The 19,834-nt window shown below is 33.6% G+C and overlaps 1 protein-coding gene and 1 pseudogene across 1 annotated transcript; both read left to right on the top strand.

The window, feature by feature from the left end:
• Positions 1 to 4,881: 4,881 nt before the first annotated feature.
• On the top strand, positions 4,882 to 6,170 carry LOC114285908 (uncharacterized; the record flags this gene model as incomplete). The annotated part of the gene is made up of 1 exon (XM_028228999.2): positions 4,882 to 6,170. A coding segment is annotated over one exon (585 nt), but the record flags the coding sequence as incomplete, so codon positions are not given.
• A 1,541-nt stretch (positions 6,171 to 7,711) lies between these two features.
• On the top strand, positions 7,712 to 11,147 carry LOC145804349 (short-chain dehydrogenase TIC 32 B, chloroplastic pseudogene; annotated as a pseudogene).
• The last annotated feature ends 8,687 nt before the right edge of the window (positions 11,148 to 19,834 follow it).

Consider the following 19,834-nt stretch of genomic DNA (forward strand, 5'->3'; position numbering starts at 1 on the left):
GGGACATTGTTGATCTTCCTCCTGGCAAGACTGCCGTTGGTTGCAAATGGGTCTACAAAATCAAAACTTGTTCTGATGGATCTATTGAGCGCTACAAAGCCCGCCTTGTTGCAAAAGGCTTCAACCAAGAATATGGTATTGACTATGAAGAGACATTTGCTCCTGTTGCTCGTCTCACCTCTGTTCGCAGCCTGATTGCAGTTGCTACCTCCCGACACTGGGATCTTTATCAAATGGACGTGAAAAATGCTTTTCTTAATGGTGTTCTTCTTGAGGAGGTCTACATGCAACCTCCCCCTGGGTCTACTTATCCCCCTCATAAAGTCTGCAAACTTCAGCGTGCTCTATATGGTCTCAAACAAGCTCCACGCGCTTGGTTTGCCAAGTTCAGCTCCACTATGCATGACTGTGGTTTCACCTCCAGTTCTTATGATACTGCTCTTTTTATCCGCAACACTGCTCAAGGGACCACCTTGCTTCTCCTTTATGTGGATGATATGATTATCACCGGTGACGATCTTGATGGTATTGTATGCCTTAAACAGTTTCTTAGCCGTCATTTCGAGATGAAAGATCTTGGTCCTCTCAGCTATTTCTTGGGTCTTGAAATCTTCCATGATTCCACGGGGTCCTTTCTCTCTCAGGCTAAGTATACCTCTGATCTTCTCACTCGCGCTGGTCTTACGGATTGCAAGACTGCCTCCACTCCCCTGGAGTCCCAGAGTCGTCTTACACCTCTTGATGGCACTCTTCTCTCTGATGCTACCCTATATCGTCAGCTGGTTGGCAGCCTTGTCTATCTCACTGTTACTCGTCCTGATATTGCCTATGCCGTTCACATTGTCAGCCAGTTTATGTCCGCTCCTCGTACCCCTCATTATGCCGCCTTAGTTCGTATCCTTCGTTATCTCAAAGGTACCATGTTTCATGGACTTCATTATTCCGCCCACTCCTCTCTACAGCTTCGTGCCTTTTCCGATGCTGATTGGGCTGGGGATCCTACTGACCGGCGCTCTACTACAGGGTTCTGCTTTTTCTTGGGTGATTCTCTTATTTCTTGGCGCAGCAAGAAACAATCTCTTACAGCTCGCTCCAGTACCAAGGCTGAATATCGTGCTCTTGCTGATACTACTCAAGAACTTCTCTGGCTTCGTTGGCTTCTCACTGACATGGGTGTTTCCCCCTCTGGTGCTACTGCCCTCTTTTGTGACAATCAAAGTGCTCTTCAAATTGCTCACAATGATGTTTTTCATGATCGCACCAAACACATTGAGATTGACTGTCATTTTATTCGTCAACACGTCACTCATGGTACTGTCCATCTCCTTCCAATCTCCTCTGCTGATCAACCTGCTGATATCTTCACCAAAGCCCATTCTCCTGGTCGCTTCGTTGAACTTGTCTCCAAACTCAAGTTGGTTGATGTTTGTCCTCCTTGAGTTTGCGGGGGGCTGTTAACATATGAATATCATATATATGAATATAATACTATATATGTCAGTATGTATAGATAGTATTAATATAATATGTATATATAATATACAACGATAGCTTTAGGTTGCTTTGCTTTAGGATTGCTTTCGGTCGCCACTAACTTTCGGCGTCGCTTTTCTTATTTTATTAATTTACATCATCATGATGTCTTGTATCCGAGCTCCTATATTAAGGAGTCTCTATTGTGTTTCTGATATAGAGTTAACATAACAGAAATATTACTCTCTCAACTCTCTCAATTTCTCTTTCATTCTAGTATATTTTTTAGCGAGGTCTCTCTCTCTCTCACTCTCTCAATCTGCGCCCTCTTCGTTTAGAAATGATGAATTGTTAAGACATTTATTATCCTTTATTTAATGCTTTCGATAATTAGGTTAGGTTATGTTGATGAATTTCCTGATTATTTTGATAGATTATTTTGAATTTCTTGATTTTTTGTTATTGCGAATTTGGGAAATTCATTCCATTTTGGGGGTCTTTAAAAGTTGGTTGGTTGTGCAGATAATGGCATCGAGTTTGAATGGATTAACAGTTGGTGATTCCATCCCTGACAAGAAGATTATGAGTTAAGCTCGAGTATCTTCATTTTTTATAGTGCATATAAGCTTATTATCTAGCTGAATAGGTTGTTTAAGCTTGGTTTAAATCTATTTGGTTAAGTTTTCAAAACCTAGTTTGGTAAAAAAAAACAAAAAAACAGAAACAAAAAACTCATTATTTTCATATGGTTTTCTATTTTTGGAAGACAAAAGTAATTTTAGAAAATTCAAAAAAAAAAAAAAAAAAAAAAAAGAACTGGTGTTTATTCCTGGCTAAATAGTTATAAATTTTTTGAAAAAATTTCAAAAACGAACTTTGAAAACTCAATCAAACAGAGCAAGTTTGATTTGTCTACATAACAAAGTGATCTCAAGCAAGTGTTTAACAAACCGAACACGAGTCTAGCTTGATTAGCTTGGTTTGGTCACCCCCTCCCAGAGAAAAAAAAACCACACACACACATGTTAGTGATTGTCATTGTCAACCATATTCTCTAGTGAGGAGAAATTTAGGCCCTTCTGGTCTTGTGCAAATTTTTTTTCAGAAACATCAAATTCTTTGTAGAATCATATGTTAACTACTTCTAAGTCATACCTCTTGTTGTTATTCATATCTGTTTTTCTTTTTGTTGTCTAGTAGAATGTAGCATTGCAATGAATGAATGACCTCTAGACATCTTTGGTCTTATAAAGATTGAAGGCGTTTGGGCTGTTAGTTTTAAGCCATAGTCCAATCAACTACTTTGTTGATTCAAAACCAACTTTTAAAGTGGCATTTTTGGAGTTCCATGGCCCTAGAACATAGCAAACTTCAAGGGGCAAAGTGTTCTTTTGTATGCTTTATTCTTTTCTGGTGTTGGCTTACTGTAGTTGAACCTTTGCAATTATATCTGGTGCCTTGCTCTGCAGTGCGTAAAGTTGTAAGTGACGCATTGTTGGTATTTTATAAAAATGAAAAACAATCACCTCTCTTTGGCCATGCAGATGAGTTGTCTTTGTCTTTCAAATCCTTATTTTCTATTCTAGATCATAATTATAACCTAAATACTCTTGTTGTGTAACTTGTGTTCATCGGGGATAAGGGTTGCTCCTCAAATTAGCTCATGTTTTGTGCTTTAGGCTAGCCTTCTGTTTAATTTTTTAAGAGGAGAAATTGAACTGTTAAAAGTTATAACCTAAATGCTCTTGTTCTGTACATGGGGGATGTGGGGTGCTCCTCGAATTAGTTCATATTTTGTGCTTTAGGTTACCTCTTGTCTAAATTTTTATGAGGAGAAGTTGAACCGCCACCCCACTGAGAGTACAAGATACAAGCTACTGTGTCACCACTTGCAAAAATCTTGCTCAATATACTTTTCAACACTATAAATTAGGTAAGAACCACGGAGCTCAAATCCTTTGCCCCTCAAAAGTGCATGTCCTGCTATCCATGCACTCATATCCGCACCATCTTGCATTTAATTAATTTTTAATTTAAATAAAATCATATCGTGCAACTGTAAGTGCATGGGAGTGGGGACGGGGATAGGGACTTTTGGGGACAAAAGGATCCCGTCCTAGAACAAATATGTTCTGGAAGACCTTGTAGGTATTATGAATAATAAAAAATAAATAAATAAATAATATCAGGAATATGAATAATGTACTTATATAAATACCTTTTGATATATCCGTACCAGTAAATAATTTATTATGCATATACACTTGAATGCATTTATTTTCTGTATACACCCTCTGGGGACATCTTGATTTCTAGCATTTTTAGGATTATTAGTGAGAGGGTAATTTTTGGGAAAAATTGGGCCGAGCTGAGAGTTGGGCATTAAGGCCCAAAACGCGTAGGACTGCGTAAAAAGGCCGTACTGAATACTCCGACCTAGAGGGCAAGGTTATTCCGGCCTTGGGGAGACAGAGTTACTTCGGCCCAAGGAGGTGAGTTTATTCCGGCTCAAGAAGAGATAGTAGCTTCGGCCCAAAGAAGAGTAAGGCTACTCCAATCCAGAGACAACTCGGAGTAGGTCCGGTCTTAGAGTTAGTCCGGTCGCAGTATGTTCTGGGAGGACCGGTTTCAGAGTTAGTCCGGTCATGACACAATCTGGTTAGGTCGGTCAAAACTTGTTACTTGGAAGTCTGATCTAAGCATACCAAGGCTGAACAGGGACAGCCGAAGTAATGAGTTAAAGGAGAAGACCGAGCTAAGGATAGTTCGGCCTTCTCTGTGGCTCAACATAGCCCGTGTTATTTCGGCCATGTAGTAGTTCGGCCATGAAGAAAACCATCCCACTTGGTTTAAGCAGTGGGGGAGGGTGTAAAAGGATAAGCATTATCCTTAGGAGAATGAATCCTAGGAGGACTCTGCATGGAGAAGTACAAGTCCTACTAGGATTGTGCCACGGGAAACTTATAAAAGCCTACAAACATCACCTTGGAGGAGGTAATTGAACACAATCTTTCTGAGAACTTAGAGCTTTGTCTATTTGTCAAGTTTTCTGACTTAGGCATCGGAGAGGTTTCCGGCACACACCCGCCGGCTAGCTCACGTTTGTGTTTTCAGGTGACAAAGCGACGTCGTACGGAGGAGCGTGGACTTGGTCAACAGGATTATACGAGGAGAATTATTTCCTCCCCGTACAATTAGGAATGCTTTTATTGGTCTTGGTCTTGCTCCATGTTACTTTCACTCCGGTAGAAATTCTCAAATGGATGGATCCTATGGAACTTTGGTTTGTTGTACGTTTTTTCTTTGTTTTTTGAACTGGTTGGTTTGTTGTACCTTGAACATGTCTTTTTAAAGTATAAACTTGTTCCTCTTATCTAATTCTTTCTTTGAAAATACTTGATCTCTTTGTTTTCGCTCCTTTATGTTTCCAGGGATGAGATGTCCTTACAATATTCTCCAATGTCAGAAGACTCTGATGACTCGAGATACTGCGAAACTCCAATACACACTTGTTCATCCCAACCTGACAGCCTACCAACTAGTCCTGTCTCTCCATACAGGTATCAAAGACCCCTGAGTGGATTCTATTCTGCTCCCCCAACCGCATCGAACCCTTCACCCACCGTCACCTCCTCACAAACTCGTCAGCGAGGCTGTGATTCTGAGGGCCGGTTTCCATCATCACCTAGTGATATATGCCGCTCAGCAGACTTGAGGAGGGGTGCGCTCTTGCAGTCGGTGCAGATGAGAACTCAACCTCCGGGCCCTTCACCATTTGAATTGCCATGTGGGCCAGGACAAGAGTCGTTTCATAATATAGAAACTGAAGAGCGGCCATGCTCGTACATGAGGGCTTTAGTTGATGAGAGGGACTATCAGATTGAAGAATGTTCTTCGTTTAATATCACCGAACCTGAATATAATGAAGAAAAGTCTTGCAGGGTGCTGAACATGAATATGAAAGTGGATGAGGCTGCGGATAAAATTCTTTGAACAATGGGTTCGCAAAATTGTGAAAATGTTGGAATTTGTAATAGTTTCGAGAAATTACCTGTCTCATAAGCGATGGTTTTTCCTGAAAGCTATGGGAGGATGTGGCAATGGGCTGAAAGTGAAAATTTGAAAGAGTTGCTTTTGTTGGCTTACTGGGAAAAGGTACACCATATGCACCCTATCCCTTTCGTGATGTCGGAGGCCATGATTTTGTTGTATTATGATAATGTTGTGAATTGGTTGATCTTTATCCAAGGGCCTCTGTTTTCCCCCATTCTTCTCCAAATCCTGTGACAAGGTAGGCTGGTTTGAGATTTGCATTTGCGTATATGCACGTATGCATGCGCATAGAACTAACTGTTCTCAAATCATGATGGCAAAAACTAGGAAATCCCCTTTTCCAGTTTTTGGATCTTGAAATGCCGTGCCAAGTGTGAATGTATTTTTTGTCAGAATAGTTTAGTTATTTCTTTAGCCAAACCAAAAGGACATCCTGATTCATCACCCAAGACTATTCAAGGTCAGCTTATTCAGCTTCAATAGTCTGTTGTTATACATTGTGTCGATATAAAGATATTACCAGGAAAGAAGTCATTTTCTTCACATGCTATGTCAGAAAAATGTTGCTATGTATGCTGCAGGGGTTATCTTTTTCTTTTTTTCTTTTTTGATCAGAGCAGGGATTATCTTGAAGCTTGACTACAATGATGGTTATATATATATATATATATATTTTGTGTGTTTGAGGCATAAATGCAAGATTCTTGTTTGTTCAAAGAAAGCCATGAAAATGCCAATGCCTCTCGTCAGCTTCTCAAATTGTCATCCGTGAGGTGAAACACTAATTCCAATTTCTAACTAAAGGATAAAATTATTACTTTGTTTGGTTTGAGTTTTCTGGATTAAGTTTTTTGAAAATTGACTTTTTTGTGTTTTTTTGTTTTTAGTGAATATTTTTTAAATTTTAAACATTTTTTTTACTTTTTTAGATGTACCTTACTTAGATGTATCTAAAAAGTAAAAAAATTGTGAAAAAATATTTTAAAAAATTAATAAATACATAAAAATACAAAAAAAAAATTATTTTTGGTATTTAGTGAATTTTAAAAAAAAAATTATAATTTTTTTACTTTTTAGGTGTATTTATGTTAGGTGTGTCTAAAAAGTAAAAAATATTGTTTAAAATATTAAAAAAATTCAGTAAAAACAAAAAAACACGAAAAATAAGAAAGTAGAATTTCTGAAAAGTATTTTGGAAAACTGGAAACCAAGCAAGGTGATAATTTTAAAGGTAATTTTGTCGTTTTATAGAAGGGTGTTACAGTTATGCTATTTTTTTTTCATTTTAAGATTATAATTTTCAAAATTCAACGGTTTAGAAAAAAGGGAAATAGAGAGTAAATTACGTTGCCTTCGTTTGGGAAGTGGGTTGATTTTTTTGCTATTTTAGCTTGGGGCTAAAAAGCCTTATTTGAGAAGGGCTTTTGGTTTTTTTTGGCTTTTTAGTGAGAAAAAAAATGTAATGATTATGGACTGGATGTGATGTATTGTCTTATTGGGCTAAAAAGTCTATTTTCTTTTTTGTGACTAAAATAGCTAAAAAAGCCTAGCTTTTGGCTTCCCAAACGAAGCCAAATTGTTGAGAGTTCGGTGGAGGATAATTTAGAGGGAATCCATCGACCATGTAAGCATTAGCACTAAGGTCTCGTTTGAGAACATGTTTTGACAACATCACTTTTTAATTTAAAAGTTAAGAAGTCATTAAAAATATTAAAAAGTCAACAACTTATATCAAAAAGTCAAAAAAAAAATTCTATTTTTTACATATCTTTTTATAAAAAATTAAAAAGTCATCGCAAACATGCTAATCTTTTTTACATCATATTTTAATCAAAAAATTACTAAAAAAATTTATTTTCAAACGAGGCCTAAGTACTAAATAATCATCTTGGAACCTATTTATTACCCACAAAGCTCCTACTGAATTTCCACATGAAAATGGTAAAAATCTCAAAATTCTACCAAAATTTATCAAATGTCTCATAGGGGCGTAGAACCCACACAATATAAGTCCCATACTCATATAAGATAATTAATTAAAAATTTAGGATCTCTATAATTACTCTTTCCTCATTCCTTCAAACCCCTCCCCCCCTCTGCTTTTTTTTTTTTTCCCTATTCACTACAACTGAACATTATTTCATCTTTCACATCTCTCTCTCTCAATTTGTGAATTATAGAGGAAATGGGTATCTTCTCATTGATGACAGGAATAGCAGAGCCAAGTTGGTTTGGATTAGCCTCACCTACTGAACAAGTTACCCAAGGGATTGGTGCTACCATCCTCACCGCCATTGTTACCAGTTAGACGTTCTCAGAACATATACATATCTATAAAAATATATATGTCTATATCATTTGCATCATAATGTTTCTTTCATACAAAGGGGTTGTTTAGCTTTTGAGTTGGGCTAAAAAGTCACAAAAGGATAAAAAAAAGTCAAAAAATCACAAAAAGTCAAAAATCACAAAAGGACAAAAAAAAAATCTACCATTCCAGAGCTAAAAAGCTAAAGTAGCCAATCAAGAATATCAAACGAACAAAAAAATCTCAGGTTAAAAAAGTCAAAAAAAATTAAAAAGTCAACTAAAAAAATCATTGCCAAACGAAGGCTTTGTTTGGTAAGTTTTGGTTTTTGTTTTTCGTGGTAATTATCAAAAATAAAAAATAAAATTTAAAAACCCCATCGTTTTTATGTCTTTTAAGTTGCGCTTGTTTCAAAATGAAATATTTATATAGAAAAATTATTTTTGTTTTTATTTTTGACGTTTGGTTGGCACTTAAAACAAAAATATTTTATTGTTTAAAAGAGAAATTTTGATTTAATAAAGTGTCATTTAAGACTTTTTAGTGAGTTAAGATATTTTATTTGAAAATGTACTACGTGAAAATTAATTTTATAAAAATTAATGGTAAATCATTTTTTAAAAAATGATATAAAAATATTCTCCTTAAAAAAGTTTTACTTATTTTTTGTTCAATCAAACAATCAAAAATAATTCAAAACAAACGAAACCTTAATGAAAATAGTTTTCAAAAATTCAATAAACAATTTAAAAATATCTCCTAAACGGAAAAATAATTTGTCAAATAAGTTTTTTTAGAATCAAGTGATTTTTTTTATCTTTGCTTTTTTTTTGTTTGGTCAAATATTCTAGTTACATTTCTGACAGACGGTTAGCCAATCATACTGTCCTTAGGCAATTGACTGGATATGAAGAAAAAAAATTAGGTAATAAAATATATATATATATATATATTCTAGTTACATATCTAACAAATAGTTAGTCGGCCAAACTATCGTTAGGCAATTGACTGGACATGAAGAAAAAAAATTAGGGATCATTACACTGACAATCAGTGAAACTTATTTACCAAAAGATGAGAAATATTAATAATAAATAGTATTTTTTTTATTAATTTATAAATAAATTACACTGACACCAATGTAGGTAATTTTTCCAAAAAATTATTTCTTTTATTTGATGATCAATCTCTCCACATAATCACGTGGTAAAGAGAGACTTGGAAGAAAAAAAGATTTCAAGCCCGTTTGATTGTCATGATTAGATATAAAGATTTGAGAAGGATATGTAGTACTTAAGGATAAAAATGAAATATAATATGTTGGAGGATATGAGATGAATTATATATACTATGGGGTCACTTATATTATATTTGATTAAGATAAAATATAAGATGAGATAAGAAGAAAGTAATTATTTTTTATCTTTGGATGAAAGATTTCCTATATTCGATAGTGGGGGATATATAATACCATGGGGGTTGATATTGCATATCCCTTTTTGAGGGATATACTATCCGGACTCCCTATATCCGGAATAACCAAACACAGGACATAGGAAAACAAGAAAACATGTAAACCCACCTCATATTACATCCAGTCTCATCATATCCGGCCCTTATATATACCCAAATAGGTAGGGGAAATCTCTTACCTAGTTGACGTTATTGTTAGTCGATGTTATTGTGAATAAATTAATAGTAATTTTAGAATGGCCATTTTTTATATTTTTTAATATTAAATTCAGATTTAATTATTTAAAAATTATCATTTATGTTCAGATTTATTTTACATATAAACCATAGATCATATAAATTAATCACCATTGCATGACTACTCACCCAAATTTTTTTTGGATGAATAGGTCATCGTTTCCAGATTTATTCTTTATTTTTATTATTACATGTGTCATTCAATATAATTATAACACATGAAATTGTAAACAAAATAAGTGAATAATATTTACACATTAATTATATTAATAATTTAAAATCAAAATGACATGCCTATAACATTATTGTAATTATAAGTCATATTAAAAGTATGCATTTTAACTTTTAATAAATAGATAGATATAAATGAGACGCATTATTTTGCATTACTTGACGCTATAGATTTGTGGCTATACATTACTCGACGCCATAGTTTGGATAGAAGATTTTCCTAGGTTCGTTTGGGAAGTGGGTTTGTTTTTTGGTTTTTTGGCTTTTTTGCTATTTTAGCCTAGGGATAAAAAAACCTCATTTGAAAGAACTTTTTGACTTTTTGTGAGAGAAAGAATATAATAATTATGGGTTGGATGTGACATGTTATCTTATTGGGCTAAAAAGCTTATTTTATTTTTTTTGTGATTAAAATAATTCTAAACCCAATCCAACCCTTCTTCCCAAACGAAGCCTATCTCTCTTCGCCTGTTGGTGCTGCAAGATGCTGCTAGTATATTGTAATCTTACCTTTTGGGCTTTCCCCATCTAAAAATAAAATAAAATTACCCTATAAAATTTGATAAATAAATGTGATAATTCTATTATTCACTAGGTTTGGTTTTTAGTTTTCAAAAATAATTTTTTATTTTTCATGTTTTGTTATCTTTAGTGAGTAGTTTTTTTTTTTCTTCATATTTTTGTTATTTTTTTATTTTTTAAATATACATAATCTAAATATACTTAACGAAGTAAATATTTGTAAAAAATGTAAAAATAATTTTCGTATTTTTTGTATTTAACAAATTTTTATAAATTTTTTCACAATATTTTTACTTTTTAAGTGTATTAATATTAAATAAAAAAATAAAATATTAAAAACTTAAAAATATTAATTAAAAATTCAAAAACTGTTCTTGAAAATTATAAAATCGAAGAGAGGAATTGTAAAAATAAGAAGAGAACTTAATGATGGGAGGGAGTGGTTGCAGGAGAAGCAAGTGGGATTGGGTTAGAGACAGCAAGAGTGTTAGCTCTGAGGAATGTCCACGTCATCATTGCAGCGAGGAACATGGAAGCTGCTAATGAAGCCAAACACCTCATCCTTAAAGACTACGAAACCGCTTGTGTGGATGTCCTAAAACTTGACCTCTTCTCAATCAACTCAATTAAAGCCTTCGTTAATCACTTCAACTCTCTCAATCTTCCCCTCAACATCTTAATGTACTCTCTTTCTCTCTGAAAACAAAAACAAAAAAATTGCAAGTTTTGAATAATCTATATTTGTTTCAGAAACAATGCTTGTGTTATGTTTTGCCCATACCAGCTATCTGAAGATGGAATTGAGATGCAATTTGCAACAAATCATCTTGGTATGTACTACTCTCACTAGGCATATTTGCCTTAATTATTGTGGTGTGTTACAAACTTGTCTTATATTATTTCCCTAAGCCCCAAAACTTTTGGTTTATGTCTCGTTTGTCAACTATATATTTTAGTCAAAATGTCACTATAAGTTGTCATATCGCTCTTTCTACTTTTTTGCACATCCTTTCATAAAAAGTCAAAAAGTTACTAAAATATATTTTAAGAAATTAAACGTTTGGTGACCAAATTTTTTAGTCGCCGAAAGTCAATGGCGATTAAAGTTCTTCGTCACCTCGTTAGTCACCAAAGCCTTGTCGGCAATGGTCAATCACGAGGCCCCATTTGGGGACTTACCTTTTTAGCCAAAAAGCCAACAACTCATATCAAAAAGTCAAAGATTCTCTTTTCTCTCTACTTTTTGCACATCTTTTCGTAATTAGCCAAAAAGTCATCCCAAACATATAAGTTTTTTTTACCTACTTTTTTAGCCAAATAGCAAAAAAGTTACTAAATTAGCCTATTCCCAAATGAGGCCTAAATTGATGTTGGTCACTAATTATCTCATCTTCAGCTACTAAAATTTAGTCACCAAACATAACTTTTTGGCGACGAAATATTTAGTCGCCGAAAGTAATCAAAACAAAATGAAATTCTCTTTTAGTGACTAAAATATTTAGTCGCTACAACATTTTAGTCACTAATAATAATGCATTTAGCAACTAAATAGTTTAGTCATTGTTAGTTTTCACGACTGAACAGTTTAGTCACCAAAAGAGTGGATATTTTCATTTCCTTCTATTTTATGACCAAATAGTTTAGTTGCCGAAGGATGCCGTGTTCTTGGGTGACTAAAATATTTAGTTGGCAGTAGTATTTTCCCTAATTCTGATTTGTTTTGGCTACTAACTATTTGGTCTTCAAAAGTCTTTTGTTTCTTTTTTACTACTAAATATATAGACACCAAAAACTTTTGCTAGTATTTTTGGCTACCAAAATATTTAGTCGCTAAAAACTTTATAATTTTTTAAAAAAAAATTAATTTCTCAACCTCCTGTATTTATTCCATTATTAGTGCAACATGTACACTACATAAACAAAATAATCCTTGAATACTAATTATATTAACAACTATTCCACAACGTGCACACATTTCACTTTCAACCATCCAAAAATTTCATATTTAACGTCAAATTCTAAATGTAATACAAACGAAGGCAAGTTAAAACAGTTCTTGCTCTACAAAGGCAAAGAATTAGGTCCTCAAGCTATGAATCCTCTATCCCTAAACCCTATCAAGTGCATAAATGGATGCTCTGAATCCATGGGGGCACAAATGAAAGCAGTAGGCAATTCATGTACATGTGAGACCCAGTCCTCAACATGAATACAATATCACAAACATCCAGCAGCTTCATATACCATGTAGACATGTAAAAAATCGATATTGCCACATCAGGATCACGAAAAAAACTTTTACACGCTGCAGTAGCCAGAGCAATATCAATTTGGGCTCATTGATCTTGGGACACAAGCACTTTTGTTCAGAGCTCACCGACGCTTGTACAAACAAGGCTTCAACTCTGGCCATTCAATTTCCCTCTTGGAATTGTGCTTATCCTGTATAGCAAAGAATGAAGTTATTTTAATGGGCACTTAAACAGGTACTGTCAACAAAGCAAATGGACATATATACTCTTGCAAGAAAAATGGGGATAAAGCTACTAAACTTTTTCTTGAAGTATAATAATATAAACATTTTGTTGGAAAAATCCTGCACATAATACTTATAAATTAGAGAGGATAAATGGGAAAATTAGATTGTTATGAACAATGAGAGAACATGAATAATCTCAATATACATTTGCCGAACATGAATAATCTTGCACATATTTCTATGAGAGAACATGAATGCTTAACCCACCCATATATATATATATATATATTGTAGATAATCTCAATACCTATATTTTCATTACTCTCCCCTCTCTTATTATAATTTTCTTCCCTAGACCGCATGTGCATTGAGATATTAAATAGAAAAATCCAAGTACAAAGAATCATTAATTGAGGAAGCCAATTACCAAAGTAATTTTACCTTGGATAACTTGAAGATTTTCGGTGTACATTTTAATAGGATGAGTATCAATAAATCTTAAAATGTGATCTTGTAAATTGTTTAATTTTTCATTTTTTCTTATGAACCCAAATATCTCATTAAAGTGAAAATTACATAAAAGAGTAGTCACTTACATGTTTGGTTTTAATTTTTTAGGGATAAAAGTGAGTTTCTCTAAATGTAAAATTACATATTTAGGCAATCTGTATTATAGAGATTTTGAATTTTTCCTCATTTTTGAACAAATCTCACATTATGCACAATAATGTAACACTCTAATATAATACTTCAATAACGTAATAATTCAATGTAACACACTAAAAAATTTCTTTGTGTACTTTTCTCAAACGTAATAATATAATACTCCAAAAAAACCCTTAGTGTATTTTTCTCAAACGTAACACACCGAAATGTAACACTCCAATCAATGTAATTTCAAACGTCATACTCCAATGTAACACACACAAAAAAAAAAAAAACTAAAAAACTCTTAATGTACTTTTTTCAATTGTAACACTCACAGTTTGAAATTATACATTTGTCCAAAGGTTACTACGGAATTTTTGTACTCCTTTTGGAATGGTTTAAAGAATCCCACATCATTTTTTTGGAATGTTACATTTGAGAAAAGTATACTAAGAAATTTTTTATGTATTATATTGGAGTGTTACACTAACGTTGTGTTTGGTTGGGGGATTTGGGAAGGGATTTGAAAAGAGAAATGGAAAAGGTGTGTGAAACTAAAATGAAGGTATATTTTATTTACATTTCACCTAACTTTTTCCTTTTCATTTTCAAATCTCTTCCAAAATCCCCCAACCGAACATAAGGAGTTTTTTGTAGTATTATATTGGAGTGTTACGTTTGAGAAAAGTACACTAAGAATTTTTTTTGGAGTGTTACGTTTGAGTGTTACATTAGAGTATTCCAGTTTGAAATTATACATTTGCCTAAAACTTACTAAGGAGTTTTTATACTCCTTTTAAAATGTTTGAAGAATCACACATTGTTTTGGAATGTTTAAAAAATTTCATAGTTCAAGTCATTTTTATACTCCTTTTGAAATGTTTTCCAAATAAAAAAAAATTTACATATAAAAATATCCCAAATTTGATTCTCATATATTATGTACCTTACCTTTCTAGCACAAAAGAAAAAAAAAAAAAGAAAGAAAGAAACATAATAGAAATAAGGGTATAACCGTAAATCTAATTTTTAAATAATAGATTAAATCTATCTTTCCAAAATCAATGGGACTAATTGATCTATAAAAAAATCTTTAGGGTTAAATAAATCACCATTACTCAAGATGAAATTTATAAGTAAATTTTTCATTTTAATATTTATTTATAACTAAACAAAATCAAATGGAATTAAAATTTGCGTATCAATCAATTGGGTCAACTAATTCATATATTTTTTTAATATTTATTTATATTCTAAAAAAAACAAGAAGATGAAATGGAAAATTTAGTCAGAATTTTTTAACCAAAAAAAAAAAAAATCTCACCATTTCCTAGGACATACTTTTTAAGTTTATTATAATGAGATTCACATATTCCTTCTCTATAATTCTTGTCATCCAAACATAATCAAATAGAAAGAATTGGTCCATGAAAGAGATATCAGATCAATTCTTGAACTTATTTTTATCCATTCAATGCTATACAATTCAATTTAAGAAAATTCCTAAAATTCAAGTCTCTTCATCTCTTTAACCACTGAAAAAAAAAAAAAAAAAAAAAAAAACTTAATTTCTACTTCTATCTCTTCATCTCCTCTCATTTGTGTCATACTAAAGAGAAAAAAAATAAAGAAAATATAAAAAAGAAAAGAGAGTAAAAGTTATATATAATTATGTGAAAGAATTCATCATTCACTAGGAGTCAAAATTGTTAGTCTCACCTAATTCCAGACTCTGTTTGGGAGAGTCTCATGGACCTTGACTTCAATTCCACATTGGTGGTTCATCATCGTCTACTGCACACTTTGCACAAAAAAACACCAACCATTTAGTATATTATTTATAAGATTCATACATAGTATTTCATTTTCATTGTATTTAGATTATAAATTTAAATACCGATTTAAAAAAAAAATTAACTTATATTTCATTCATATTATTTAGGGAAAATTGGTCTAACATCCCTCTCCAATTTTTAGTAATAGGAGAGGTCCACAATAAATTTTTTTGTAGTCTAAGGTCCCTTACCCATACCCATATATAACACCCACTCTTTCATTCTCTCTTCTCTCTCTTCTTGCACCAAACAACTCCTCTTTCTCTCTCCTCTTCGTCCGCATCATTGTTTAAAGCTTCATTGGCATTGACTACGACGGAGAAATTCACAGTAGCAAGATTTATAAAGCTTTGCCGATGGATATCTTGGATTTATATGAAGATTCCTGATAGTACTTTATACAGCAAGACTTATATGAAGCAGAGCACTAGTCCTCATTGTTGTTCCTTTGATCACTAGTCCTCCGATGAAGCTTCTTCCGTCGAAAAATATCACTACCCTCGGAGGACAAATATCAAGAAGCAGAGCACTAGTAAGATTTATAAAGCATTATAACAGATATGAAAACAGAAACAAAATGCATTAGTTACATATCCACAAGCACAACTGGAAAATATTCATCATTGTTTCTCTTACTTTTTTCTTGTTTCTTCTTAATTGTCTTTGTTGTTGATCTCAATAAACTAAATCTTAAAATCTTCATACAACATTTAATGAAGAAATCCACATAAAAAGATGTATTCGAGAGCTGGGGACATGGATTTAGCAAAGAAGGTATTTGATGAAATGCCAAGGCGGGAATGTCTAAGGTCTCTTAAATCAATGCAGAGAAATTTCAATCCAAACCAGAGAATTTCTCTGGACCAATCCAGAGAAAATTCAATTCAAACCAGAGAATTTCTCTAGCCCAAACCAGAGAAATTCAATCCAATACACGAAGCAGAAGCAGCGATCGTTATGCACAAAAGTGAAAGACAATCCCGCCAAGAAAACACAACATCTGCCTAGTCAAGATATGCATCTACAGATGTGAACAAAGCTGGGACCATGAATTTGTTTAGTTACTTGCTACTGTGGATCTTAGGCGAGGCTTCATCTAAAGGGTTCAACTCATTTCTTTCGATGTTTAGAGATGTGCGAGATCAAGGTGGCCAAGTTTATCCAGATCTAGCTAGGTAGGAAAATCATACAACACAAAATGCTCACTAAGGGTTGGAATGTTGGTTGGTCCTTGTATTTTTTGAATGTTTAATTCTAATATCATTGTAAAGGGTTTTGTAGAAATATTAGTTTATACATAAATGGTTGCATAAACTAGGTATGGAGTAATGGTCAACAACAACAGTATTGTTAATAAACAGTAGTCGAAATAAGAAAAGGAAAAGGAAAAAAATTTCTCTAGTTTGAACTCAAAGAAATGTCAATTTTCTCTGGTTTGAAACTAGAGAAATTTGGTGTTGGTGATGTGTAAAATTTTCTCTGTGATGTGTGAAGAGAAATTTGGTGTTGGAGATGTATAAAATTTCTCTGTGATGTGTCCAGAGAAATGTCGTGTAGGTGATGTGTAAAATTTTCTCTGTGATGTGTCCAGAGAAATTTTATAGCGATCCCGGGTTTACCTTTGTTGTACAGTGATCCGGACATGTGTCCGTGGATGTTGGTAGTTGGTTATTATCGTGTTTACATTCCTCTTTCTTCATATTTGAGTTATAGGATGTGTTAGGCAGGTTTGTTACAGGTTGGTTGTGTTTGGGAGCCTAGTGTTGCTGCCCAGAATTTTGGACCTTCGCTCGAGCGAGGAGTTGGTCGCTCGAGCGAGAGTGGGGTTCGTGTCTGGTGGGTCGAGCCAGAGTGGCTCGCTCGAGCGAGCGGTTGCACCTGGTTCTGGACCTGAGAGCTGTCTTTCTTGGCTCGAGCGAGCTTCCTTCGCTCGAGCGATCTGGATTTTTCTTCGCTCGATTGAGAACTTCTTGGCTCGAGCGAGAGTTTTCTGTGTCTGGTCGCTCGAGCGACCAAGGCTTCGCTCGAGCGAGCGTGTTTTATATCAGCGGACAGCAGCGTCAAAAACATCACTTTTTCACTTCTTTTCTTTGATTAAACCCTAAATCCGAGCCTCTCTCTCTCTAAACTTGCACTCTCTCTAAGATTTGATCTCCCTAGAGTGTGAATCTAGCCTAGGGCCTTTGTTAAAATGATAGAGGGTGTTGAGAGCTTCGATTTAATCTGAAAAAGTTTGGATTTGGAGCACGTTGATCTTCGAGTCTTCATCTCCTTTTTGGCTAAAACTTCAAGGTAGGGATAACCTACTCCTCTCTATGGGTTTTGTCTTTAAATTTTGGTATTTTGAGATGTTGGACTTGGTTTGGTAATTTTGTGAAAGTTTGGGGCTTTTGTGTAATTTTACAAAAGTTAGGGTTTTATTCATAATAAACCAAGATGCATGTTTGGCATAGAAAAATGGAATGATTGTTGAATCATTGATGAAAATGGGACCTAAGGGTTAAAATGTTAATTATGGGAATTGACCTGATTACATTGTTTAATTAATTGGGATAATTAATTGAGAAGAATGAAGAAATGAAATGTTGATTGAATATCCATTGTGCATTTATTTTCTGTTTAGAAATAACTGCTTTGGGCTATCGGTGGAGGATAGTCGTGATTGTTGTAGACAATGCATGATGATTAGGCAAACTGAAACTAATCAATGAAATGTGTCATGGAACTTGACGATTGATAGAATACATTAATTGTATGTATTGGGTGATTGTATATAGAACCAATGTGTTTATATACGTTATGTGTAGAGGAGGAGATAGGGGATGTACTCCGCGGTTTAGGGGAAGATAGGGGATGTACCTCTAAACCGGTTAGTGTTGGGAGAAGATAGGGGATGAACTCCGTAGATACAGCTCATATGCTTGTCTAGAAGTGAAGATAGAGCTTATATGCTTATCTTTGTGATGTGTGGATATAGCTCATATGCTTATCTGTGGATATTGTGGATATACATATCTGTTGTAGAATGTGGATATAGCTTATTTGCTTATCTGAGAATGTGGATATTGTTGTTATACATATCTGTTGAGAATGTGGTTAGTGCTTATATGCCTATCCGTTGAAAAAGGGAAAATGAAAGGAAACTTGGACTCATAAGTCGTATGACATAAATATGTGATTTATGTGATTGTATCAGTGTTGGCCATCTATCAATTGCTAATATTTTAGTCATTGTTCATGGTTGGTTTAGTGTATTTCTACTGGGCTGTGGCTCACCCTATATGGGAATATCATTTTCAGGTGTAGGTAACATGCCACCTCCAAGGACATAGCTGGGAGGCTAGTGGCGGGCATACTTTTGTTGCTTAACTTTTGATGTATTACATGTAACTTCAAGCCAAGGGCTTAATGTGTAAACGAGTTAGTACTCTTTGTTGTAACCAAGTGTTAACTTGGAAAGCTGTAAGCCCGTAAGGCATTTTGTTAAGATGTTAACATGTAATACTTATGTAATAGAACTCTAAGGAATAAAGGAATGTGGTTAGTTTATATGTAAATGCATGTTTTATCTGATGGGTTTAATGTTGTTATTTTGAGGGCGTTACAAATTTGGTGTTGGTGATGTGTAAAATTGTCTCTGTGATGTGTCTAAAGAAATTTGGAATTTTCTCTGTGATATATCCAAAGAAATTTGGAATTTTCTTTGTGATGTGTCTAGAGAAATTTGGAATTGGAATTTTCTCTGTGATATGTCCAGAGAAATTTAAAATTTTCTCAGTGATTTGTCCAGAGAAATTCTCTATATCGATGTTGAGGGACTTTAGGCATTATAAAAATATCGATTATCCATTATGCTATAAAATCTTAGTATCAGGGATCTTAAAAAAAAAAAATCCCCATGATATTTTTCTTCATACATGATCTATAATGAAGCATGAATTGAATTCAATCTCTACCACATATATCCGTTTGTGGATAAATTTGGGGTGCCAAATTCTGAGACCTAGTTTTTTTGTAAAAATAATAGTCCATTTGGTTTGTCTCCAAAAACATGTTTGGTTGAAAATTTTTTAATTTTTTTTTTCAAAATTACTTATTTTTCAACTACACATTAATAATCACTTTTTCATTCTCTTTTCTTTTTCTCAATCACTTTTTTCTCTTACACCCATTTAATCAACTACAAAATATATATATATATATATATATATTAAATCATCCCAAACTCCAACATTTGAAAATTATTTTCAAAATATATAATTAAACAAATTTTCAAAAATTTTAAATTCTTTTCAAAAATTTATTTTTAAAATAATATGTCAAAAACACAAACCCTATATTTGCTTCCTTTTCGTTTCTTCTCTCTCTCTCTTGGTACATCGAAGATGGACTTGGTTCTCCGGCATTTATTGGATTCCCAGGCAAACCACTCCGGCCACATGGCACAGCCGGAGATCGGTGAGCTTAGCTGCACCTGATAAATTTTCCCAATTTTCTCTATTTGGCATTCTCACTCAATTCATGCTTTTATATAAGTAGGTGATTGGTTACATTTCTTGCAAAATCGCATGAGAT

The sequence above is a fragment of the Camellia sinensis genome, chromosome 12 (assembly GCF_055761805.1).
Source record: "Camellia sinensis isolate YWXY chromosome 12, ASM5576180v1, whole genome shotgun sequence".
Taxonomy (NCBI): Eukaryota; Viridiplantae; Streptophyta; class Magnoliopsida; order Ericales; family Theaceae; genus Camellia; species Camellia sinensis.